At 38.9% G+C, this 26,843-nt stretch overlaps 1 protein-coding gene across 1 annotated transcript; it reads left to right on the plus strand.

Moving 5' to 3' along the window:
- Positions 1 to 1,329: 1,329 nt before the first annotated feature.
- LOC118455548 (scavenger receptor cysteine-rich domain-containing protein DMBT1-like) lies at positions 1,330 to 26,641 on the plus strand. The gene is made up of 14 exons (XM_087838248.1): positions 1,330 to 1,390; positions 3,719 to 3,739; positions 18,841 to 19,152; positions 19,282 to 19,593; positions 19,713 to 20,024; positions 20,144 to 20,455; positions 20,588 to 20,899; positions 21,019 to 21,330; positions 21,450 to 21,761; positions 21,880 to 22,191; positions 23,097 to 23,229; positions 25,200 to 25,459; positions 25,629 to 25,747; positions 26,235 to 26,641. Exons 1-14 carry the CDS (start codon positions 1,330 to 1,332, stop codon positions 26,541 to 26,543), a joined length of 3,399 nt encoding a protein of 1,132 aa, XP_087694374.1. The 3' UTR covers positions 26,544 to 26,641.
- The last annotated feature ends 202 nt before the right edge of the window (positions 26,642 to 26,843 follow it).

The raw sequence follows: 26,843 nt of genomic DNA on the forward strand, positions 1-26,843 counted from the left end.
TTTATTTGCAAACTAACATGCAAATTAACGAAATGTATCAACTCTGTTACATCATCTGTTGCAAAATACAGTACACAGCCCGAGGCTGGAGACTCATAATCCAAAGGTTATGAAAGTGCTCTATGTGAGCTTAAAATTACCCACTGTTTTTTGTTTTGTTTTTTACAAACAAGTCTTTCAAAGTAATTTTTGATTAGTTTCAGAGTTTCAATGTACATGCTCAATTTTTTTGTGCAATATTGTATCTCAAAACTTGCTGTGCAACACAAGGTGAAATTATAATTCTTCAAAGTTGGTATGATTTGTCACTTTCCATCAATGCAAGGGAAAAAATATATCATGAATCAAAGTACAGCTGAACTGAGTTTCCGTTCCAGGACAAATGTGTGAATCACAAATTTTACTGTGTGACAGAAAAAAGACAAGAGGATGGTAAAACCATGGGAATAAAGATTAAGTTCTTGAATGGCTTATACTACATGCCACTAAAATTAATTTCCAAATCTCACACACACATATATGGAGAAAAACATTCCCATTCATCACTCTTTGTCAGTCACTATTCTTTCTCTATCCCAGTATATTTGATTGAGAGGGATGAGTCATCTGAGTTGCTACTAAATTCAAAAACCATTATTTTCCCTCTTTTATCATCAGTACATTTGTCCACATTTGCAAAACAGAATCACTCACATGCTCCTCCAACACTCTACTAAATAAACGACTAAATAATAAAACATTTCTTTTTATTTTCAAAATTAATTGTTTTGAAACTGTTTATATAGAGATGCTAATCTTACATTATTATTTTGTGCTCTTAACAGAGAAACATGTAAACTAATGAAAGCTGTCAACCTGTGACATCTGCTCTCAAATATAGTATAGAGCCCAAGGCACCTTCTTAAAACTCTTTCAAACCTGTAACCCACTGGACACAAAGGATCCACTGATGTCCCATAGCCACTTGCCATTTGACATCTCCACTGGGTTCTCAAAGGCTCCTGCATACTTGCTTCTATGGGTCTGACATGTTGTGGAAGCAAAACAACATATTTCCCAGTGTTTTTAGTTTTTCAAGAATGTGCTCTTGGAGTGTATGAACACGGGCCTCAAGACTTTTGACCTGTCAGCATTTTTTGGGATGTGGTGGGGTGTGTGTGTGTGTGTGTGTGTGTGTGTGTGTGTGTGTGTGTGTGTGTGTGTGTGTGTGTGTGTGTGTGTGTGTGTGTGTGTGTGTGTGTGTGTGTGTGTGTGTGTGTGTGAGGGGGTGGAGCCGAGCAACTTTGCAGTGTTTAATACCTGTAGTCAAATGGAAACGGGTAGTTAGTGATGGCGGCTCTTCAGTGGTTTGTGTGCTGTTTCACTGTGATGATCCTTTTCTTTTGCAAAGGTGAGAAAGAAATGTAAATATTATTAAACATTTGTCTTATTACTTAGCCTAAGAATGGAGAGAGTACAATGTTATTTGGAAGTTTACATTCAGCTCTTTAAACACTATGAATACTTAAAAATGTAATATTTGTAAATATAATATCTTGATACTGTGGCATGATGATACGCAAGATGAGTTTTGTAGAATGGGGCACTCAATATAAAATGAGTTACCATTCCTGTACCAGGACAAGACATGATTTTTCTTTAAATTTTATATTTGTCACCAAAAGCAAATATGTTAACATCCCTGGATTGCTTGCAACCTATTATTTGAAAGACCCTACATATTTTCGAATCTAACAAGCAAGTAATTGGCATCTGTTTTCTTTTTGTTTTTAATTTTAGTTATTATAACTTTGAACTGGTTTGTAAATCAGTAATGTTATCTGAATGATTACTGTAAAGTTGGAATACTAAAAGTTTTCTCAATTAAGACTTGTTTGTGGTTCATCTAAAATATTTCAATAGATATTATAATGCTGAAATTGGTATTATAGTGGTAATTTTAATAGAGTTTGTAAAATATTAATTTAAAAAAAGGTTGCACTTTCTATTACAGCTCTGTAATAAAGAGGTAACAAAAAAACCCATAAAGTAATAAACACTTAATATCCAAGTAATATCATGGTAGCAACACTGGTTACAGTTGAGTGATATTACCCTGAAATTTATGAAATAGGATAATAAGAACCTAAAAACTGGTGGTTATAGTATCGGAATACAGCTCGGTAATAAAGTGATAATAGTTGGGTAACAAGGAAGAAAGAAAAACATCATAATGTGGTAATTTTTAAAATGTTATTACCACTCAATTACCTTCTGTAACTTCTGTGTGACCAGCAGGAAAGTGCACTGCAAAGTACAAAACCGCATGTTTCCATTTAATAACATATTAATTACCTATTAATGCTAACTTAAAGAAGTGTGGTTATTACCTGAAAATATCTCTAGTAGTTTCTGTGTAATAACCAGGAAACAGCTCTGCAAAATGCAAAAACGCCTGTTACGGCCCTTGCCATAATTTGAGTCCTGTCTCAAGGGCAGATCTAGAGAAATTTTCTTAGGGTGGCAAGGAAATCAAATGGGGTGGCAAAATCCAAGCCTTTTTTTTTTTCAAACATACACAGGTGGTTATATATGGTTAAAATGATTCAAATACAGTAAGTATACATGTTTTTCATATAAATATAGTCTATAAGTAATTATTTTGTGTAGCCAACATCATTAAACACTAGTTACATAAAACATGCAAATTCTGATTTTATGTATTGTATAGCCTGTATAATAAATAAATATGTAGCCCAATAAGTCTAGAATTTTAACCTAATTTTTCATGATTTCTTTGCTTAACCCTCTGAGGTCCAAAATATAACTGGCCATTTTTGATTCCTTTTGATTTTACATTTGCATTTCACCTTCAAATTGTTTTATTTTATTTTATTTTTCCTTGCCTTGTTTGGTATCATTCTTCAGCTCAACCTCACATGTCTGAATTTAGCTGTTTTTTCATTGACATACTGTGTTAACACAACTGATCTGAAATCACACAAAAAACATAAAATCATAAAAGTATTTTTTTGAGTAAAAACCCACAGACATGTTGAGTAAATCATTTTTATTACTTGAAATGCAAATATAAATTGTACATTTTGAAAACTTATGCACACATTTAGTAAACATATACAACTATTTATCAAAAATGATGCCAGTACACCTGACTTTTTTTTTTTTAAATTTGGTACAGAAGAGAACAATCAAGTGTCACAATAAGATGCCCCACATGTATGTAAAAATTTTTTTTATCAGAACTCTGTCATTAAAATTTAAAAACTGATGTATACTGTGACGTCTGAACTTTCAACAGGGGCTGAACAGCGGCCAAGTTAAATTAAATGTTATTAAATAAAAACAGGGAGTTTTTCATTTTGCTGCTTTGTTGTCTGCTTTCACATTATAACCCCGAGTTTCTGAGCTGTTGTTATCAAATTACATACATTTCAGCCTAATATTACTCAACTGTTACCAGTATTGCTAGAATGATATACGTTGGATATTAAGTGGTTATTACTTTGGCAGTTGTAATAACTTAGAAATTACCACATTATTACATTCTTTCTTGTTATCCTACAATTACCCCTTTATTACCAAACTCTAATTGAAACTGCTCATAACAACAACAACAACAAAATCACTTTCAACAAGAGAGTAGGTCCAAGTTGAATTTTCACATATCTTTTTTAAATATACTGGTTTATCATGTATATCTTTGTGTTCCATTTTTCAGATGGTCATTCACAGAGGTCTGGTAAGCATCCAAGAACTATTTTGCAAGACTTTGCTAAATAGTGTTTGTTTCGTCTTTTATCTGTACCCGTTTTTCTTTAAATTTCCTTTCTACACTAGTGGGAGTGCTTATTCCTGCCTCAGTTAGACATCTCTTATTTGTTGGAATACAATTAATGAGTAAAACAACTTGCAAAAAAATTATCACAGTGAATTGTTAGATTTGTTACAAATATAATGTTTGTTGGGGTAAAATAACAGCCAGAATGTACTTGAAAAACCATTACACCTAGCTAATATATCTGTCTAATGATCCAACTCTACAGTGTAAACAGACGTAATGTAAAGTTGTAAATTTGATTAATGACTTACTGATAGCTGCTGCAAGCTTACTGCTGTTATGGATAAGAGCAATACGCTCTATGTATTTACAGTAACTCTACTGAAATTTCTGTTACAATATAGCTACTTTTTACAGTAACTTTGTTTTTACAGTAACTTTTTTACAGCTTTTTTTTCCCAACGTCTACAGTAGCAAGATTTTTAGTATTTTTCATTTACTGTATTTTTATTTACAGAATTTTGAGTTTGTTAAAATACAGGGTTTTTTATTTTATTTTATTTTTTTCTGGCATACTGGGCATGTACCTGGTAGTAAGTGAGCACTGACATGAGCCAATGGACTGGAATTCCCAATCAAATCTCTTAATGGAACTGGCCTCTACCTTACCTTTGCTGTGCAATTAGGGTGCTCAGAAAATACATGGTGACATAAGGAAGGAAGAGATTCCATTAAAATAATTGACTACTTTGACTATGAGCTACTATTCCACCCAATGGTCACTGATGAGTGGTCTTTGATAAATTAATGGTGATCAATGCTCATGGACTCGCAGGCGATTGTTCGTCAGTGGTGCAAGTTTCAGTTATTGTGCAAGGGTACTGTTTACAAGGTTGGGGAAACCTGCTGTCGCGGAAAATGTCATATAAAATTGCACCACCAGGTGAGCATGTCTTCTGAAGTTAGGTTAAAAAGAAAAGAAAAACACTGCAGTGGAGAAAAAGGTTCAGATCAAACCAGTTTTTCTGAGGAAAGACACTACCCTGAATCCTTCTACACCTCTTCAGTCTCTTCAGTCCAGCTCATCCTTGACCCTCTCCTAGTCTAAGACAGATCAACTGTCACCTCCTTTAGAACAGGATGTCTGGAGACCCTTAAGTCTTCAATGGGTTCACTGTGAGAAGGCAATAAACCTTGTGGCCCACTCGATAACATTTTACATGCATACAACTGGTGTCAAGAGTGATTATTCTACATTGAGTTGAGAAAGCATTACTACTATTACTAAAGTGATGCGATTAATACATAAAATAAAGAGATTTCCAGTACAATTCCCCCCTTTGTGATAACAACCCCATCAAATCACAATATTAATCAAACATAGAAATTTCTTTCCCAACTTCTGTACATAACATCAACACCATTATACTCTCAAAAGAGATTTCACAATGTGCATCATTCTATAGGTCAGGAAGGAAAAAAAAGAACCCCCCCCCACAAAAGCACAGATCAATTTCACACCTCAATGCTCATCTTCACTCTCACTAACCTCATCACTGTCCCTATCTTCAGCCTGAAATTTAGGAGTCTCATCCTCTTTTGTCAGCATAGTTGTGATCAACTTATGCACTATAGGGTGTGAAGGCACGGGATGAAACAACAGCCACAACATGTAAGTATGGCAGAAAATGTGGCTATGGACATCAACAAAGACACCACTATGGTTTTATACTTACCAAAATAATTGCAAAAGAAAACAGTCATTCAAGGGATTATATATACCAGAGTCCTCTGTCATTTGGGTGGACAGTGTCCTCAACCCTTCCAGTGCCCTGGTTACAGAGCCGTCTGGAGCTGTGTTATTAGGGATGAAAGTACAACACAGAGGACCTACCATAGTACAAACACCCTCCCTCTCAGCCAAAAGCATATACAAAGCCATCCTATTTTGCTGGGCCATTAGGGAAGTGGCGGCCAGCTGTTCAGATAGGTCCGCCACTGCATCCCGTGTCAAATTAGGCAGTCGCTGAATATTATAATGAACATATTTTATCCAATCTACATTCTTATTTGGGGTTATCCATAGAAAGATGGACTCAAACCCTTCTGCGACCTGGTTGGCCAATTTATACTCATCAGGAACACCTCTAGGAACATCTATAGCATCTATGTAAGTTGGGGAGTTTTTAGTTAAATCAAAATATTTTGACGTGGCTCTGCGGGTCCTACCCATATGGGTCTCTGCAGTAGCATGAGATCACTATAGGGAGTGCCAATCTTACAATAGTACAAGCTCCTGACCAGCCACGTGGTAGGGTGTCCCTCAGAATCTTGTCACCACACCACCAGAACAGGTCAGCACGAGCAACATTAATGCTGCTCATATTTGTCCATTCAGTAACATTTATCACCTTATCACACCATGACTCACCTGAATGCTTATTAGGGTAACACTTACCCTGGTCAAACATGTGTAGTTTCTGGCCCTAGGAGAAAACACAGGGGAAGTAACACCCTTCTTAACTAGAGGGTACTGAGACTACGTCCACACTAGCCCGGATAGATTTTCGTCTGAAAACGCTCTGCGTACACACTATCGTTTTCAGTTGTTTTCACAGAGTTGTGTGTCCACATTGACACGCTTACGTTCCAGTACTGCAAATGCGTGAAGCACAAGAAGATTCGACCTGCCCCATTTCTGTCAGCCATTTGTTTATTTTCCGGCTTGTTGAAACGTCGCGGCAAAAGATCGAGGAAAAGCACTGAGTTTTTTAAATGGACTAACAATGAGGTGGAGTTGTTGCTGCGAGTAACACAAAAGTACAAAGTTGCAAAAGTGAGTGAGAATTAAATAATTTAAAGAAAAGCTATCTTGAGCATGTACAGACTGATATTAATCTTTAATAGGGCTGTCAAAATTGAGAGCAATAAAAACAACTGCTGTATAATGCCCTCCAGCTATGTAAGTTATCCCAGCGGTCCCCAACCCCCGGGCCTCGGACCGGTACCGGTCCGTGAGTCGTTTGGTACTGGGCTCCGAGAGTTGAGGTTCAGGTGTGAAATGTATGGTTTTCAGGGCTTTTATTGGTTTTCAGCGTTATTTTGTTATCGTTTTTATCGTTAATTCGGTTTTCCTGGGTCTTTTCACGTGTGTTATGAATAAATCTTCTTTTTTTCGGTACCGGTACTAGTTTTATTTTGTTGTTTTTATTGCAACACCTTAAAGGCCGGTCTGTGTAAATATTGTCGGGGATAAACCGGTCCCTGGCGCAAAAAAGGTTGGGGACCGCTGAGTTATCCAATCCAGCCACACATTCTTAGCTACATAACCTGTCTCTTTTTGCACCACGTCCTCAGGTCCAGTTATGTTTAAATAAGTTACTAACTGACAGCTCCAGAGGTGCATGTGCTGAGGTTGCATTCTTGGTTACCTTTGCATTTGGTGTGGCCATCCCAAATTTCACACTGAACAACCCCAGTGGATCTGCACCCCCGACATCTACCCCCAAGTTGAAATAAGTCCATCCGCTGCTTTCACAACTTATGTCAAAACAAAGTTTTGTTGTGTTTTTTATTGTTAAAATCAATGGTTTTACCTTTCCTGTGGCTGCGTCTCCTCCCACCTCAGCCCTAGTCAGTGAGTAATACATCTACGCCCGTGTACTGAAACTACCTACCCTGGGTCTCCAAAAGTTGATTCTGTTCATCTGGACGTTGCGTATTCTGGGAGAAACGTTTCGTCACTCATCCAAGTGACTTCTTCAGTCTCAGCTGACTGCAGGATTCCCCAATCTTATAAACAGTACATTTGCATAATGACTGAAACCAGCCCTGGGGGTTGCTGTCCAACCACCTGGTCCCATACTCCAAAGAACCCGATACCAGGTCGGTTCTGCGGATCACCCCAGAGGCTCCACAACAGGGCAATCATCAGCCCGGTGAAGAGCAGCAGGGCCACTCCAATGATGAGCTGCTTCTCAGTATGACGCATTGTTGCAATTAGAGGCTGGACTGCGTACTGCCTGGATGAGGTGCAGGGATCATTCTGCCCCGTATGTTTCACCTGGTCGCTCTCCCGCCTCCCCAGGTGATTCCTCTGGAAACAGCTTACAGTGACTGGCGTTGATCCAGGTAACTCGTTCCCCAACCTTTACCGCTGTCTGCGTGGTCAGCAGAACTTGGAATGGACTGAGCCACCACCTTGCCTTCCAGTGCTTTCTCTTGAAATCTTTCACCAGCATCCAGTCGCCTGGCTTAAACGGGTGCAATGGTCCTTCTGCTGGTTTAGGCATGGCTGCCTTCACGTTTTGGTGTATCTGCGAGAGAGTCTTAGAGAGATTTTGACAATACGCAATCATTTCACTGTCACACAGTTCTGTGGACATGGCTCACCACTTTGGAGGCTCTGCCCCCACTATAGCAGGGCACCCATACAACACCTCATAAGGCCTGAGATGTGTTGGAGGTCTGGCCCGCATGCGTATGTGCATTAACACAAGGGGGAGTGCTTTTGGCCATGAAAGTCCAGTTTCTTCACAGCACTTTGCCAATTTTGTTTTCAAAGAGCCATTCACTCTTTCCATGGCACCTCCGTATTGTGGGTGATATGCACAATGTGTTCGCAACCTAAACCTAAACTTGGAAAACATGTCCACCACCACTAAACAATACTTCTTTCCCTCTGATGGTGTTAGTTCAATAAAATCCATGTCTACATGGATGTCTACATGAGCTGTACGTCCCACATTATTGGTCATGCAAATGAGACACTTTATACAAAAAAAATGTCCAGCTGCTGCAGAAAAGCCTTTTGTGAACCACAGCTTTGTTACTGCCTGTAGCATCCCCCCTTTGGACACATGGTCCAACCCGTGTGCCCACTTAAGAAACCAAGGGAAAAAATGCTTAGGCGGGCATGGGCGGCCGTGAGAAAAATGCCAAACAGAAAGGTCAGTAAGGTCAGGAGTGGGCAATGAAGCTAAAACAAGCTGAAAAGACAGCCCCCCCGAGGCAGCTGCCTTGGCATCAGCGGCAGCATTTCCCCTTGAGACACAGTCAGTATTACCTGTATGTGCTGGACACTTCACCACAGCAATGCGAGCAGGTAGAAGAAGGCATCCAGCAACGCTGCTACCTGGTCTACATTCAGGATGGGCAATCCATTAGATTTCAGAAACTTCCTATGTCTCCACAGGGTGCCAAAGTCATGCACCACACCAAACGCATAGCGAGAATCAGTGTAGATAGTGATAGAATGACCCTCAGCAAGTTTACAGGCTTCTGTCAATGCCACAAGTTGCGCAGTCTGTGCAGAGAAATGCTTGGGCAGCGAGCCTGACACAAGAATGTCATGATCAGAACACACAGCAAAACCCACCCAATTGGTTCCTCCTGAATCACGTGAGGAGGAGCTATCCACATACAACACCATTTCAGAATTGCCAAGAGGAGCATATAGCAAGTCAAGGCGAGGTGTACAGGTTTCGGCCAACACAGCAATGCAGCCGTGTGGCTCACCACCCTCTTGTGTAGGAAGGAGAGTGGCAGAGTTCAGTGTTGTGCAGTGCTTCAATGTGATGTTAGGCATATCAAGCAAGATAGAAGAATACCTGAGCCAGCAAGCCTTAGACAAGTGTGAGGTTCTTAGCTCTAGCAAAATAACAGAAACTGCATGGGGTACCTGCACGGTCAAAGGGGAATACTCAACAATGTTGCAGGAGGCAAGCACAACTATTTCACATGCGGTGACTGCACACAGGCATCCAGGAAGGCCTGCAGCCACTGGGTCAAGCTTAGAAGAATAGTAGGCGATGGGAAGAAGCTGCGTGTTTGCGCAGGAGGGTGTCCGGCAAAATCTTGAAGTGTCTGACTGTTTCTCACATTCTTATAGCTTCAGCCCCCCTCCAAACTAAGCATTCACATTTTTTCTCTCTCTCAGTGAGCCTAAGTTATGACCTTGGCTTCCTGTGCAGTATGCTTTGCTCTTTCTAATCAGACAAATAAGGCCATGATTCTCTGCAAACAGCATTTCTTATAAATCAGCAGTATAATGCATCATAAAAAAGTGTTATATTCAATTCAATTCCTGTTTAAATAAATAAACAATCAATTAATCAATTAATTTTATTACATGTACTTGGGGAGTTTTACAGCTCAGCATCCAACATCAAAATCCACTGGGGCAGTTCCAGCAGCATAGAATGACACAGAAATAAACAACATTTGTCTCTCCAATCTAGAGGCCTGCTGGTCCCTCTCTATCTCCTGCCTCCCTATCTCGTGCCCTTGCAGCCCACTTCTCTGCACACAGTGTTCTCCTTGCTTTGGCTTACCAAATCCTCATCCCACTAACGGCAGCTGTGTCATCTCTGCTTCTTACGTACACCTCTGACCTATTCTCCCAGTTCTATGTACTATGTGTGAATGTTTAGCAGCTCGACCTATGACCTACTTAATGAATAATGAATATAATGCTTTACTATCGTTAATACAACTAAATACTACGATAGTCTATTCTTACAATGTCTTGGAGGTTTTTGAAGAGACCTTTGCTGAAGGATCTTTACCTCAGAGCTGGAGGAGAGCAGTTCTAACACTGTGACCAAAGAAAGGTGATCTTCAAGATATTAAGAACTGGAGGCCTGTCTCTTTATTGTGCACTGATGATAAAATACTGTCAAAAGTGCTGGCAAACAGGCTGAAGAAGGTGATGGATCAGGTTGTCCACCAAGCACAAACCTATTGCGTTTGGTACTTTGTATTCTTTTGGCGGCAAAGAAAGACAGACAGCTCAAAGTGATCTAACTCAAAAAATGATCTTTATTTTTACATTCCCGGAAATGGAGACTGAGCACACACAGAAACGCCAGCTCAAGTCTGAGGCAGCAGCAGCCAATCTCGTTATATATTTTTGCAGCACGTTACACACACACACTCCGTTTACTCAGTTCCTCTTTTCTTTGTGTCAAATTTCTGGTGCAGCTTTGCACTTCCTCTTTCTAAAGTCTGTTGCCAGGGCAACTTGTCACTCTTAACCTAGTTCTGGTCTCGTCTGGGTCTGGTTTATAAAGGCACACATAAAACAATATAATCAGACAATAAGCACTAAGAATATATATATATTAAATACATGACACCAGGCAGGTCTATTGTTAGTAATGTGTCACTAGTCAGAAATATTTTGGAGGTCTCCAGTTCATTGGGATGTACGGGACCAAGAAAAGGCTTCTGACAGAGTTGAGCACCGTAACCTCTGGATTTAATTGCCAAGATTATGGTGTTGTACAAAGACACTGAAAGTGTACTCACAATAAACAGTTATTTGTGTAAACCTTTTAAAGTAACCAGAGGTATTAGACAAGGTTCTTCCTTGTCTGGTATGTCATATGCTCTGTGTATTGAACCAATGTTAAATGTTAGGTGTTCTATTGCTGGGATGTCTTTAGCAGGTTTTAAGATGTTGTTTAGCTTATCTGTATCTGCTGATGATATTATTGTTGTTTTTGTTAGCAGTCAGCAAGATGTCAATAAGTTAGGAGATTTATTTGCTGAGCTCCCGCAGCTTCCAGGTGGTTTAAAGTGGAAAAGAGGTAGTTTGAAGTATCTGGGTGTGTACTTGGGGGGCGAAGATACGGAAAATAAGACATGTATGTACAGACATATACAGCACAACTGTAAACTGCAGTAGCAAAGCAAACATTGGTCACAAGGCATGGGGACAGGAAAGAAAAAACACAAAAACACAAGTTATAACCAGTTATTGCCTCTTCCAGGAGATAACTTTGGATGAGAAGATTTTCCAAGCTTCGACAGTTGTGGATTGAGCTTTATTTAATTTTGCGGTGGTATGTTCAAGATTAATGATACGGATAAGACATTTTATCCAGAATGATTCCATACAAACGTCAGGACTAAACCATGTAATTGTCTTCTTTGGGGATGTGAATCCGGTGAACATTTTGCATTGTTTTTGTTTTAAGGAGATATCAGAAGTATCATTAAGGAGATAAAGACCAGGATTGGGAATATAAAAAACTTCCAGCACCTCAAATAACACAGAGTTCATAAAGACCCAAAAATTGGATATAACTGGACAGTCTCAAAACATGTGTAAGAATGTGCCTGGTGACAAATCATTGCATATGTGACAGTAATATGTATCCCGTAGTTTTAATCTGGAGTCTCTTATAGGGTGTAATGTATGTTCTGTGTATGGTTTTGAAATGAATTAGTTGATGTGCCAGGTTCCTAGAAGTCAAACTCAGATTAGACCACACTGTATCCCAGTCTATATTAACCTGTAGTTCTCCCACTTCCCTGACCCAAATAGATTCAATGGGCAGGGGCTTTATACCATGTTCGGCTAATTTGTTGTAGATTTTAGAAACAGAGGGTCTGCCAGAGTTAGGCACGATCCATTCCAGCATGGGATGAGAAGGGAGAGGAGAGTCCCAGGGGATACCATATGTTGTTAAAGCTGATCTGAGCTGCAGATACACAAAGTAAGAAGATGCAGCAAGGGAAAAACGTGTCCTTAAGTCCTGAAATGAACGAAGGCCTTGGGCATTGAATAGATCATCAAAAAGGTTTATCCCGAGTGAAAACCAAGAGGGTTGAACAAATGGTTGGCTGCCACATAGTAACTTCATATTATGCCAGTATGGTGAACCTTTATTTCACTGGAACACCTAACCGTCATTCTATTTTCCTCCATGCCTGTATAGAATTGGCAATAACAAGTCCAAATTTGTTGTGGTTGCAGAGCATTTTGGCAGGTATATTAGAAAACAGGAGATCTTGTAGTCTATGCGGTGCTGCCTTGGCAGATTCGATCATTTTCCATGCAGTAGTAGCCTCTGGTTTGACCCACGTACTAAGCGCTCTGATTTGGAATGACCAGTAATAAAACTCAAAGTTTGGTACTGCCAGGCCACCAAACAATTTGGGACTCTGCAATGTTGACAAACGTATCCTAGGCTTTTTGACATTCCAAATAAATTTAGACACCGCAGAGTTTATGTCTTTAAAGTAAGTTGGAGGAGGAGAGAGTGGCAACATAAAAAAAAGGAAATTAAGCCATGGTAGTATGTTCATCTTTACTGCGTTGATTCTACCCTGAAGTGAAGTTTTTAAATTGTCCCATCTTTGAAAGTCAGATTTGATCTTATTTAGCATAGTAGTAAAATTGTCCTTGTTTATCTTTGGAATACTATTATGAATTGAAATACCCAAATAAGTAAAAGTGCTTCTGAACACACCCGGGTAAGGAAATTTTTGTAGCTTTAACATTCAAAATCATCAAGGCAGATTTTGACCAGTTTATTTTGTAGCCAGATAGAGAACTGAAATGGTCAAAGTTTTTAATTAATGGATGGATGGATGTCTCATAGTTGTCTAAAAACAGAATAATATGATCTGCATATAGAGATATGATATGATTTTGACCACCAATTCTGATGGGAGAAATTGTGGACTGTCTAATGGCTTGCACTAGGGGCTCTAGAGAGAGGGAGAACAGGAGAGGAAAGAGAGGGCAACCCTGCCTCTGCAATGTGAACGGGGGAGAAATCAGGCCCCCTGTTAAGACACTAGCAAGGGATGAATGATATAGTGTCTTAATCATAGCAACAAATTTCTGCTTAACCCCAAAGTGTTTTAATACCATCCACATATAATCCCACTCTAGCCTATCAAAGGCATTTTCTACATCAAGTGAGAATACTGCACATGGATTTTGATAGCCGTTAGCGGCATCTATGATATGTAACAGCCGTCTTATGTTATCAGATGCAAGCTGCCCTCAGATAAATCCTGTCTGGTCTGCATTGACTAAAACGTGGATAACTCTTTCCAAGCACAATGCGAGGGCTTTTGGGAATACTTTGAGATCAGTTGTGAGCAGAGATATCGGTCTGAAACTAGAGCACTCAAGAGGGTCCTTTCCCTTTTTTAAGAGAAGGGTAATAAGTGCTGTTTTCTGGAATTCTGTGGAAGGATGTGTTCCGGATTGCAAAATTAAATGAGCCAAGCATGAGTGAGCCTATTATATCCCAAAGTTCTAGAAATAGTTCTAGCGGAAGGCCATCCAGTCCAGGTGATTTACCTTTATTAGGGTCTTTCAGCGCTCTATGCAGCTCATCTAGAATTAATGGGGCCTCTATAGCTCATCCTGATCTGCTTGTGGAATATGAGGTAGTTCCAGATGTTCAAGAAAGCTATCTGATTTATACAGATTTTCAAAAAAATGACGAGAAAATGGTGTTAATAGACTGAGGATTTGTCGTCATTTTACCGTTTGCAGCTGTCATAGCTGGAATATGTGCCCTTGTTTCACATTCTTGAAGCATAAGTGCCAACAAACAACTAGGATGCTCTGATTCAAAATAGTACTTCTGTCTAGTTCTATGCAAGATAAACTCTGCTTTGGACAAGTTTATTGCACCATATTCTTCTTTTGGTGAAGCTAGGAGCATAGACTGATCATCTGACCGGCTAAGTTTTTGCAGATTCTGAAAAGATTCTATTTGGTTTCCTAAATTGGACACCCAAGCAAGTTTTGTTTTTGCCAGCATGGAGGAGAATAAGATGGAAAAGCTACGAATGAAACATTTTGTAGTCTCCCATAAGACTTGTGCGTCAATATCCTCATTAGTGTTGATATCTAAGAAATCTTTCAGCTGGAGCTGGCCGAGAAAGGTATAGTTAGTTAATAGGGACGTATTAAAGTGCCACCTGGGGGCCCTAGTCTTTGTATTGGGCAGATTGACAAAACATAACAAAGCTGAGTGATTAGATATAAAGATTGGTTTAATAGAAATAGATTTATTACCTGAAATTAAGGAAGGACTAACAAAAATTTAGTTTATCCTAGAGAATGTCTTTTGTCTATTAAAAATGAATGTATAATTCCTAATGTTGAAATTCTGCATCCGCCAAAGGTCGATGAGGTTAAGATCTATTATAAGTGCATTCAACAGAGAAGATGAGAGATTAACTACCGCATCTGGATGAGATTTATCAAAAATGGGGTTGACGATGGCATTGAAGTCTGAACCCAACACTATGGAATAATCATTGTATTCTAATAGTGTGTTGGCAATATAAGTAAAAAAAATCTGTTTGGTTCATTTGAACAGTATACAGATATGAATATCAGTTTATGATTTAAAATACTGCCAGTTACAAGTGCCAGCGGGCTGTTTTTATCAGTTGTGCTATACGTGGTGGTAAGGTAGAATTTTCTCTTCAGGAAGACACAGACACCCTTGGTTTTATTTGGGGCAGAGGACGAAGCTATTAGTTTGTAATGTTTGTTTTGAAAAAGGGCCACATCACCTTGTTTCAGATGTGTTTCTTGAATTAGAGCAATGTCAGCCTTTTTGCGGTAAAGGTACTCAAGGACACATGTCCGCTTAATGACAGAGTTAAGACCATTAACATTAAGTGACAGAATAATCAATGGTAGCATCGGTGCGACAAATGTCCAAGAATGGTCCCAATGTGAAGATAGCAAGAGAGGAACGTTGATGTGCAGTAAAATATAAGGCCACCATAGTCCTGCCAGATACTAGAACATAAACTTCTGATTGATTCGTGACCGGTCCTTCCACTCCAACACAAAAACTACAGTGTCAGATGTGCACACATAGTCAACAAAAATTAAGTGGGTAAGTATATCCTACACCCTCCCAATTGAGTGAAATTATCTTATAAAACGAGAAAATAAAATATACAAATATAGAAATAAGCAAAAAATAAAATAAAGTAATATAAACATGTCCTATATATGTACAATAATATAGCAAGCAAATGTTGGACCATGATAGGCTGGTACTACACGGCGGGGTAAATGAGGAATGGTTCCAGGCCCATAGCCGTAACCTTCTTCATGACAGAAGAGAAACTCTTCCTCTTTGCTGTTGTAGTCAGTCTTGCCGATCTGTCCTGCCACCGTAGCAATCTGAAGATCAGGGTATGAGGCTTCTTGGTATTAGTATCGCGGCCGTCGTACACCCGATGCGCCCATTTAATGTTGATATTGCGCCCCTCCAGCGACTGAATCCACTTGGGGAGATTAGCCTTAATGTAGCCAACTGTATCGGAACCCTCCGTCATTTCTGGTAAGCCAACAAGCCTGATGTTATTCCTGCGACCCCTGTCCTCAAGATCGGTGAACTTTGTTGTGAGTAAGTCAAGTTGTTTCTTCAGATCGATAACCAATCATCTGGCTCCAGCAAACATCAGCTGATACTAAAAGTAATATTAAATAAATTCTAACAGCTAATCAAGCTGCTGTTGTTTAGCACGACATCCGCTGGTTTCCTCTTTCTGGCGCAAAGTGGGCGATAAACAAGAGAGACGATCAGCTGATCATTGATCAGTTTCATGATTGAAGTAGCAACAGGTGAGAGAGGGGGAGAGAATGAGAGAAGAAGAGGCAGCTGAAAGCGTAAAGACAGAATAACTCCAGCTTTGTGTCTTTTTCATTGTAGCTGAAGTCCGGGACGAATCGCGTTCCTTTTCCCCTCAATATGGATGTATTGTAATTGGTCCAGCCCAGAGTTGATCATAACAAATTGGCTAATCCTCACCTTTCATTGTTTATACCGTTACAAAAACAAACATAAAAATGAAAAATCACCATCCGGGCAAATGCCCGGTATGCCCAACGGCCAGTCCAGCTATGCGGTCAGCTGGTGGGTAACAGGCACCTCCGAAAACATTAGAGCACTTATGGAAATATGTGATGTCTTGATAAATCGAGCAGATATTTGAAGTTCAAACAGCACCATTCTCGCATGAAAATATCTTAAAAGTTTATTTTGTGACCCAGAAAGAGTAAGGAGTATTCCAAACTGCGGCACTCTGTGTTCCTCCGCGACTACCTCATTTGAGTTTTAAACAAAATGGATTGTGGGATATTGCATTTCGTTATTTCGAGCTGATTGGAGATGAAAACAGCCAATCAGATTTTTTTGCACTCAAGTCTGTGATTGGCTGGTTTTGTGGCACAAATATAACGGTGGACAGAAAGAGTTGCGCGTGCACTGGCAGAAATGTTGAGAGCACAAATGCAAAAACTGAGCGAGAGGGGCTGCTGTTATGTTTGTGTATGGATAATAGCAAACACTGAAATACATTTATTTGCATGCCGCAATGAATTTTGTTCACTCAAATTTATCTTTTCTTTGCTCGAAATAAATTTATCCTCAAAATGCAACACTTGCACCTGCAAACTTTTTTTACGCGCACTCAAATGTTTTTACGTACGCTCAGAATCAGTGGCGGTCCTAGCCTGTTTGGCGCCCTGGGCAAACACTCCCATTAATATTAAAATCTGTAACATAATGTATCTTTTGCTCGTTTCTCCTCCTTTTCTTTTCTCTTTTTTCTAAACTGAGCGCCTGATGGCTTTGAACTTTTCTTGTCCATCTGCCATTGGTTTTAATTTTGCACTCCAGTATGAACACAAATCCCCCAACTCGAGTATCACCACAACATGATCTAACACACCTACACCTTAGTTCACAGATTCACTTTGTCTAGGGTGTATTTCTGGGATTTCGCACAACCCAGGATTCAAATCATAAATACATAATGGGCTTGGAGTGACAACATTATGAATGAAATGTGCTCTATTTGGAAGCAGCCGGCCCCCCTCCCCTTTCGACAGGTTGTGTGTGAGACTTTAAATCATTAAACTGTAAATTATAAATTTTAAATTGCTATTGATCCCTTTACCCCTTGTCCTAAAGTCCATATTTATTTTCTTACTCTTCTTATATTTATTGTTTGTTTTCTTGCACTGCTGTAACAGGAGCCTCGTCGTCTCGTCTCGCTATATACTGGACTGTAAGAAGCGGAGATTACAATAAAGTTTACTTTGACTTTAGCAGCAAGCAGGTGCACCGAGGGCTCTCGTGCTCACTTTATAGAATTTCGAAAAAACATTGGTGCAAATTAAAGTCTGTATTATAATGTCTAATGTGTCTTAACCTACCTATGTGATGTGCTTTCTTCTCCCATGTTATTAACAATATTCTTGCTCTCAATTCCAGTTTGTTTAATTCTGTTTCTTAATTCTAGGTTCCGGTGCCAAGTTAGTGTTTTTGTTTCACGTTTGAGATTCTGGTTTGTTTTGTAATTGTAGCATGGCTAAATTAACCAGCCCAGAACACAGAATATCTTTGGGGTTCATTTAATCTGAATTATAAAGTAAGCGCCCAGACATAAATAGAAAGGTTGTAAAAATAAGGAAATAAAATTGGGACAGACAGTCCTCATCCAGTAACAGCTTTATGCACTGGTAACCTACTGCTACTGCAGGTTATTATCTCCACTTTTCAGGGTTTGGAAGCCAAAGATGTCTAATTTCAATTTGTGACTGATATAAACCCATACAAAAACAAAAACTTAGCAATGTAAAAATAAAACATAATAAAAGCTCCTTTATAGCAATTGTGTGAATAGAGTTCACCATCATGTAGGCACCAGCTTGATAAGTGTGTCATGACCTTGAACAAAACTTATGATTAGTTTTCTTTTCTGATCTTTACAGTCATTCTCTGCTCAAGTAAGTTACAAAGTTACATCTACATACCAACAGTAGACTGAGGTTAAATGAGGTGAAACACAAATTTTCGATAGCATCAGGGTGCTGTGAGTTTCCCATCATACATTACCCCAGATGTTTATATACTTTATATACTTTGTTAAATACCTTGTTCCTTACCATTAACTTTAATCTTCTTTCACCCATACTTGTTGTTTCTTTCTTTAAACCCTATTCTTTTACCTTCAACCCCCAACTGTTTGCATCAAATGACTGCCTCTCCCTACCTCTTTTTGTGTTGCATGTTTCATCCTGTTAAAAGGGATTGTTTTGTTGAGTTGAACTGTGTTCTGTTTTCATCTGTTTACAGATGCACGAAACATTAGATTAGCTGGGCATGGATAAGCTGATGCAGAGATCAGATGCAGAGTGTTCTTGTGTCATCCATTTAGTATTGTTTTTAAATGTAAAAAACAAATAAAAACATAGTTCGCTTTTTTGTGCTTAAAAGGTGAGACCAGATTAACTGGATCTGGATCGACTCAATGTTCTGGCAGAGTTGAAGTTTACCACAATAACATCTGGGGAACAGTCTGTGATGATCTCTGGGACTTAAATGATGCTGAGGTGGTTTGCAGACAGATAAACTGTGGGACAGCACTCAGGGCTCTTGAATTAGCTCACTTTGGTCAAGGAACTGGACAGATTTGGCTTGATGATGTGACCTGTTCAGGAAATGAAAGTTCGCTAACTACATGTGTACACAATGGATTTGGATTACACAACTGTGATCACAGTGAGGATGCTGGTGTCATCTGTTCAGGTGAGATACATTTTTAGATAGTGAAAAATTGCAATGCAGTCTGTTCTTGTATCTCGTACATTCCTTTTTTTTTTTTTTTTTAAATTTAAATAAACTATCAAACCATAGTTCTTGTCATTTAACTAATAGGTCTGATCAGATTAGCTGGGCCTGGATCAACTCGGTGCTCTGGCAGAGTTGAAGTTTACCACAATAACATCTGGGGAACAGTCTGTGATGATCGCTGGGACTTAAATGATGCTCAGGTGGTTTGCAGACAGATAAACTGTGGGACAGCACTACAAGCTCCTCGATCAGCTCACTTTGGTGCAGGAACTGGACAGATTTGGCTTGATAATGTGACCTGTTCAGGAAATGAAAGTTCTCTAACTGAGTGTCAACACAGTGGATTTGGATCAAACAGATGTGAACATGGTCAGGATGGTGGTGTCATCTGTTCAGGTGAGATACACTGAAATACTGAAGACATTGCAGATCAGTCTTTTCTTGTGCGTTTTACATGGAGTCCTTTAATTAGTGGAATGGAAATTTTAAAATATCTTTCATCTGTTATGTGATAGATGCAATCAGATTAGTTGGATCTGGATCAACTCGGTGCTCTGGCAGAGTTGAAATTTACCACAATAACAGCTGGGGAACAGTCTGTGATGATCACTGGGACTTAAATGATGCTGAGGTGGTTTGCAGACAGATAAACTGTGGGTCGGCACTACAAGCTCCTCGATCAGCTCACTTTGGTGCAGGAACTGGACAGATTTGGCTTAACAATGTGACCTGTTCAGGAAATGAAAGTTCGCTAACTACGTGTGTACACAATCAATTTGAATCACACAACTGTGATCACAGGGAGGATGCTGGTGTCATCTGTTCAGGTGAGATACACTGAAATACTGAAGACATTGCAGATCAGTCTTTTCTTGTGTGTTTTACATGGAGTCCTTTAATTAGTGCAATGAAAATTTTAAAATATCTTTCATCTGTTATGTGATAGATGCAATTAGATTATCTGGATCTGGATCAACTCGATGCTCTGGCAGAGTTGAAATTTACTACAATAACAGCTGGGGAACAGTCTGTGATGATCTCTGGGACTTAAATGATGCTAAGGTGGTTTGCAGACAGATAAACTGTGGGTCGGCACTACAAGCTCCTCAATCAGCTCACTTTGGTCAAGGAACTGGACAGATTTGGCTTGATAATGTGGCCTGTTCAGGAAATGAAAGTTCGCTAACTACGTGTGTACACAATGGATTTGGATCACATGACTGTAATCACAGGGAGGATGCTGGTGTCATCTGTTCAGGTGAGATACATTCTTAGATAGTGAAAAATTGCAATGCAGTCTGTTCTTGTATCTCGTACATTCCTTTTTTCTTTTTTCTTTTTTAAATTTAAATAAACTATCAAACCATAGTTCTTGTCATTTAACTGATAGGTTTGATCAGATTAGCTGGGCCTGGATCAACTCGGTGCTCTGGCAGAGTTGAAATTTACTACAATAACAGCTGGGGAACAGTCTGTGATGATGGCTGGGACTTAAATGATGCTGAGGTGGTTTGCAGACAGATAAACTGTGGGTCGGCACTACAAGCTCCTCGATCAGCTCACTTTGGTGCAGGAACTGGACAGATTTGGCTCAGTGATATGACCTGTTCAGGAAATGAAAGTTCTCTAACTGAGTGTCAACACAGTGGATTTGGATCAAACACATGTGAACATGGTCAGGATGCTGCTGTCATCTGTTCAGGTGAGATACACTGAAATACTGAAGACATTGCAGATCAGTCTTTTCTTGTGCGTTTTACATGGAGTCCTTTAATTAGTGCAATGGAAATTTTAAAATATCTTGCATCTGTTATGTGATAGATGCAATTAGATTATCTGGATCTGGATCAACTCGATGCTCTGGCAGAGTTGAAATTTACCACAATAACATCTGGGGAACAGTCTGTGATGATCGCTGGGACTTAAATGATGCTGAGGTGGTTTGCAGACAGATAAACTGTGGGTCTGCACTACAAGCTCCTCGATCAGCTTACTTTGGTGCAGGAACTGGACAGATTTGGCTTAACAATGTGACCTGTTCAGGAAATGAAAGTTTGCTAACTACGTGTGTACACAATGGATTTGGATCACACAACTGTAATCACAGGGAGGATGCTGGTGTCATCTGTTCAGGTGAGATACATTTTTAGATAGTGAAAAATTGCAATGCAGTCTGTTCTTGTATCTCGTACATTCCTTTTTTTTAATTTAAATAAAATATCAAACCATAGTTCTTGTCATTTAACTGATAGGTCTGATCAGATTAGCTGGGTCTGGATCAACTCGGTGCTCTGGCAGAGTTGAAGTTTATCACAATAAGAGCTGGGGAACAGTCTGTGATGATCACTGGGACTTAAATGATGCTCAGGTGGTTTGCAGACAGATAAACTGTGGGACAGCACTCGAGGCTCTTCAATCAGCTCACTTTGGTGCAGGAACTGGACAGATTTGGCTTGATGATGTGACCTGTTCAGGAAGTGAAAGTTTTCTTATTGGGTGTCAACACCGTGGATTTGGATCACACAACTGTGGACATTTTGAGGATGCTGGTGTCATCTGTTCAGGTGAGAATGGTTTTAGATACTGAAAAAATTGCAATGCAGTCTGTTTCTTTATCTTGTACAATCATTTTTGTAATGTAAAGAAAATATGAAATCATAGTTCTTTTTATTTAACTGATAGGTCTGATTAGATTAGCTGGGCCTGGATCAACTCAGTGCTCTGGCAGAGTTGAAGTTTATCACAATAACAGCTGGGGAACAGTCTGTGATGATGGCTGGGACTTAAATGATGCTGAGGTGGTTTGCAGACAGATAAACTGTGGGTCTGCACTACAAGTTCCTCGATCAGCTCACTTTGGTGCACGAACTGGACAGATTTGGCTTGATCATGTGACCTGTTCAGGAAATGAAAATTCTCTAGCTGAGTGTCAGCACAGTGGATTTGGATCAAACAGATGTGAACGTGGTCAGGATGCTGCTGTCATCTGTTCAGGTGAGATACATTTTTAATCATTAAAAAACTGTGTAAATACAACTTTTTAGCTCTTCATCCAGCCTTTCATCCACCCATTGGTATACAGTTAAGCTGTACAGTAAACAGTATGTTGGTAAATCATTGCCTTATTTTTTGTAAATGTGGGTCAAATACAATAAATATCATGCTCCAAGAATTTCTACATCTGTTAAGACACATGTCCTCTTAAAGACACTGATATTTTTCAGTAACTGCCTGTCATACAAATCACTTTTCTAGTATTGCATGTAAAACTTGCCTGCAGGTGTGATCTTATTGTTAATTAAATCCTCATTAAATGCTGATGGGTCTTAGCCAACTCTGGTTTGGATACAAATGCAGCTTGTCAGACAAGGCTGAATCACTCATGAAAGTGATCTTGTTGAAATTTGCAACGTAATCAGTTTCAATTTTTAATCTGTTTTTAAATTGAAAATCTTCAAGTTCACTTGCAACAGAAGAAGCTGTGCAATCTTGTGCACACATTTTGAGATGCTCACATGTGCTTCTGCTTCTTGTGTTGAAATATTGTATTACAATTTTATTTATTTCAGTCCATCGATTAATTTTCTATTCATTAGACAAATATTAAAAATCCTAAACGTATTGTGTAATTGAAGTAGTGAAACTTTTATATAGATCAATTATCAACAATATCAAAACTATAATAAAACACAATGACATGCTATAGCTCAGTGTACTTTGTTGGAACAATGTTGAAGTGGTCAGCTGTCTTGAAAATAGCATCCACATGAATGCCAGGACAGAACTCTCCCAGCAGTACATTCAAAATGATCTGAAATTGAAAATACCTGAGATATATCTAAATATTGTGGCTGATTAATTTACTCACTGATGAAAGGTGATTTCTTTTCTTTTGTCAGCATGTGGTAGGATTGTGAAAAACACAGGAAGTTTGCCCTGGCGGGTCATTATAGACCCCAGTGGAGAGTTTTGGTGTGAAGGGTCTCTGATTACCAACCAGTGGGTGCTGACAGCTGCTTCCTGTATATCACAGTGAGTCCCCGGGTCTCTTTCACATTGGTAATCATGTTACACGTGACTGTTGGTGCTCATTTTACATTTACTGTAATCATTTTTCTTCCACTACATTATGTCAAAGTTATTCATGAAAGCAGGAATGTTTAATTATCTGCAATTTATATTTCTAAATTTTTTTTTTCAAGGTCACAAAGAGCTCTCCACCATCTCTGTTAAGTAGTACAGCTAGGGCTGGGCAAAATAATTATTTTCCTAATTGATGAATCTAACGATTATTTTTTTTCCTGCTGCCAATTCGCTGTCTCACATTTTCATCTTTCGCCGATTCTCATAATCAGCCTGCATGCATTCCGACTCATTTTGCCAGCATGGGCCACAAATAAAAACTACTAACAACAACAACAACAACAACAACAACAACAACAACAACAACTAAACAGCAGCTGCTATGTTACTGCTAAGCAGCTTAAATGTGGGGGCCATTTCCATCTTACAAAGCCGGCAAAAGACTGAATCACTTCCTTTTCTGTTAAAATATCCCCATACTTTAGAACTGTGTGTTCGGTTGGAGGGATTTAAGTCGACTGCGGCTGCCTCACTGATGCTGCCACTACTCGCTGCCGCCATGTCTGTTTTGAAAGTGACGGCATATCGACACACATTTTTTTACGTCGCCGTATTTTACGTGTCGACGTAGTCGATTATGTCAACGCGTCGTCCCGGCCCTAAATATAGCATGTAACTGATCAAGCAGACCAATTCTGTAAGTGGTCCACATCTCTGGTTTAACTGCTGTCCACAACATATAGACGGACCATAGTCTAAAATATTCATACAACTTAAGAATATCATGTTTTCTCAGAGAACTGTGATACCTCTCATTGTTACTATGTTAAATGACAGATCCATTAAATGCAAAGTTACAGTCAGCAGCTTGTTGTTTTAGCCCTAAAAGATCCGTCATCATGTGTTGATGATGACCTAATCCTACTCTGCAATTTAGGAAAATAGAACCAACCCTGGCTAGCAGGTGCTTCCTGATATAAACTCAGATGATCTAAAGTATGACACTAAATGTGATTCAGAGCAGTGTTTTTCTTTCGTATGTATTTTCTAAAGCAGTTCAACAATATCGTTATCACATAATAAAATATCTAAAAGCTTCTATGTTATTTACAGTAAGATGTATCCACAACAGACAACATAAGCTTTTTGGGGGGTTTGTTTGGTTTGTTTTAATGTATGAATGGATGTAGGATTTAAATGCATAGAAGTGCCAATGGAATGCATCTGTGTTAGGATTAAAAACTGGTATGTAGTCCTCACTTTCGACAAAATTTGAATTGGAAGCTCAGTGAAACAGCCTTTTGTTGCTATGTAATCTAATATTGGCCATGTGACTTGGACGCACCAGCACATTCATTAACTTTTTATCTTTGAAGGTTAGCATAAAAACTTTAAATAAGAAATCTTCTGCTCTGCCTGAAGATAACAAAATTCAACTATGCAAACACACATGCACACACAAACACACACACTTTATATCCTTGTGGGGACATCTCATTGACACAATGCTTTCCCTAACTGCTTACCTTAACCATAACCATCAAAAATGAATGCCTAACCCTGACACTTACCCTAAACCTAAACATAACCTAATTGTAACCCTGACACTAAAACCACATTTTGAGTCTCAAAATGCCTTCAAACTCGTGGGGGCTGGGATTTTGGTTGCCACAGGGGCTGCCGGTCCCCACAAGTAAACTTCAAATTTTTGGTCCCCACAAAGATGTTAAAACCCATCCATACGATATCCATCACATTATTTACATTGCTCATGATAAAAGTATTTGTGATAATTTATGCAATAAATGTGTCCATTACTGAAAACGTGTACTGAAAATATTTCTTAGTATCTATTCTGAACTGTGATAACAAGATTCCTCTTTTGTGTTTTTTTGTTAAATCTTTTTTTTTAAATCAAGTGATAAACTCAGCAATAAAGTAGTCCATCTGGGCCAGCACATTCAGTCAGCTTTCAGTCAAAATGTGGTGATTCGGACAGTTGAAGAAGTAATTTGTCATCCTGAATACAACAGCACGACATACAACAATGACATTTGTCTGCTGAAGCTGTCAGCTCCTGTGTATTTCACAGACTACATTCAGCCGATCTGCTTAGCCTCAAAAAACAGCACTTTTCACAGTGGGATCAGCAGCTGGGTCACTGGTTGTGGTTTTGATTGTAAGTAAAAATAAAATAAAATCTATATCTATGTCTATGTCTATCTATCTATCTATCTATCTATATATATATATATATATATTACAGTCTTATGATAGATTCTTTCAAAAGTTGCTATCCTGCAATCTGTTTCAAAGATAGTGACGGGTATTTCTCCAACATCCAACAGATGTTACTATTCCAATAATGGGAAGAAATGAGTGTCAGTGCCACTATAAACATGGCAAAGTGATCACAGAGAACATGATCTGTGCTGGGCTCAGAGCTGGAAGACAAGATTCATGTTGGGTAATCACAACTTTTTATTTGTTTCTTCTTGTTTCTTAAGTTTTTGTTTCTGCAATTATTCATATATTTATATAGTAGCATACCAGTTCTTATGGTTGTTTAATAGCTAATTCATTTTATTTGATATATTTTGAATTTTCCATAAGACAATTCTTTCTAAAATGACAGGACTGAGCTCCTTTGTGGAAGAGGTCTACCAGCTAAAGTCACATTTATCGTGAGAAATATTTGTCAGATTTAATTTTATGGATTTACTATAATAGAAAAAAAAAACTCCAATGGGTGTTCAGTCTTTAATCTTTTCAGTTAAAAATAACATGAAAACTATTAACTTCTTGAAAGTAACTCCAGTGCTATTTATGTATTATTTTTGTAGAAATATACACAGACTGTAAACAAATGGTGGCATTCTCCATTCTCTGTTTTGAAACTTCCATTTTTCTATTTATCTGCTACCATGTTGACTTTTACCAATTTCTTTTCTCAGTGGAAAAGAGGAGCTCCGATTATGATCAAAAAAGGATCAATCTGGGTCCAGAGTGGAGTTATGACCCTCCATGATTCCTATGGTTACCCAATGAAACTAGAAATCGGCACTCGTGTGTCCAAGTACCAGGAATGGATCAGAAACACAGTCACTGGGACACCACCAGGTTTCGTTAGCTTCACCTCTCCAGCCACGGACAGTGACTTAAAATTCACCTGCAGTGGTGAAAATCTGATCCACTTCACCCCTTTCACCTCACTCTGTTTTCTTGCTGTGTTGCTCCATGCATATTTTGGATGTGGCATATAACTCAAGATCCTGTACTAAAACAATAACGTCAAATACTTATACTTATACTATACTGAGTACTTAAATGTTTACTTTTGCCCTTATGACATTTTACAACTTTGAGGTGAAGTAGTAGTTTCTATTCTATTTATGGGACAGCTTGGGTTTGTGGTTACTTTACTAATTAAATAATATTTTTGCTTCCAAAACATAACATAACATAACAGGCGCACACACACAAACACACACACACACACACACACACACCTACACACACACACACACACACACACACACACACACACACACACACACACATTA

The sequence above is a fragment of the Neolamprologus brichardi genome, chromosome 3, assembly GCF_056152115.1.
Source record: "Neolamprologus brichardi isolate AB-2024 chromosome 3, ASM5615211v1, whole genome shotgun sequence".
In the NCBI taxonomy this organism is placed as follows: domain Eukaryota; kingdom Metazoa; phylum Chordata; class Actinopteri; order Cichliformes; family Cichlidae; genus Neolamprologus; species Neolamprologus brichardi.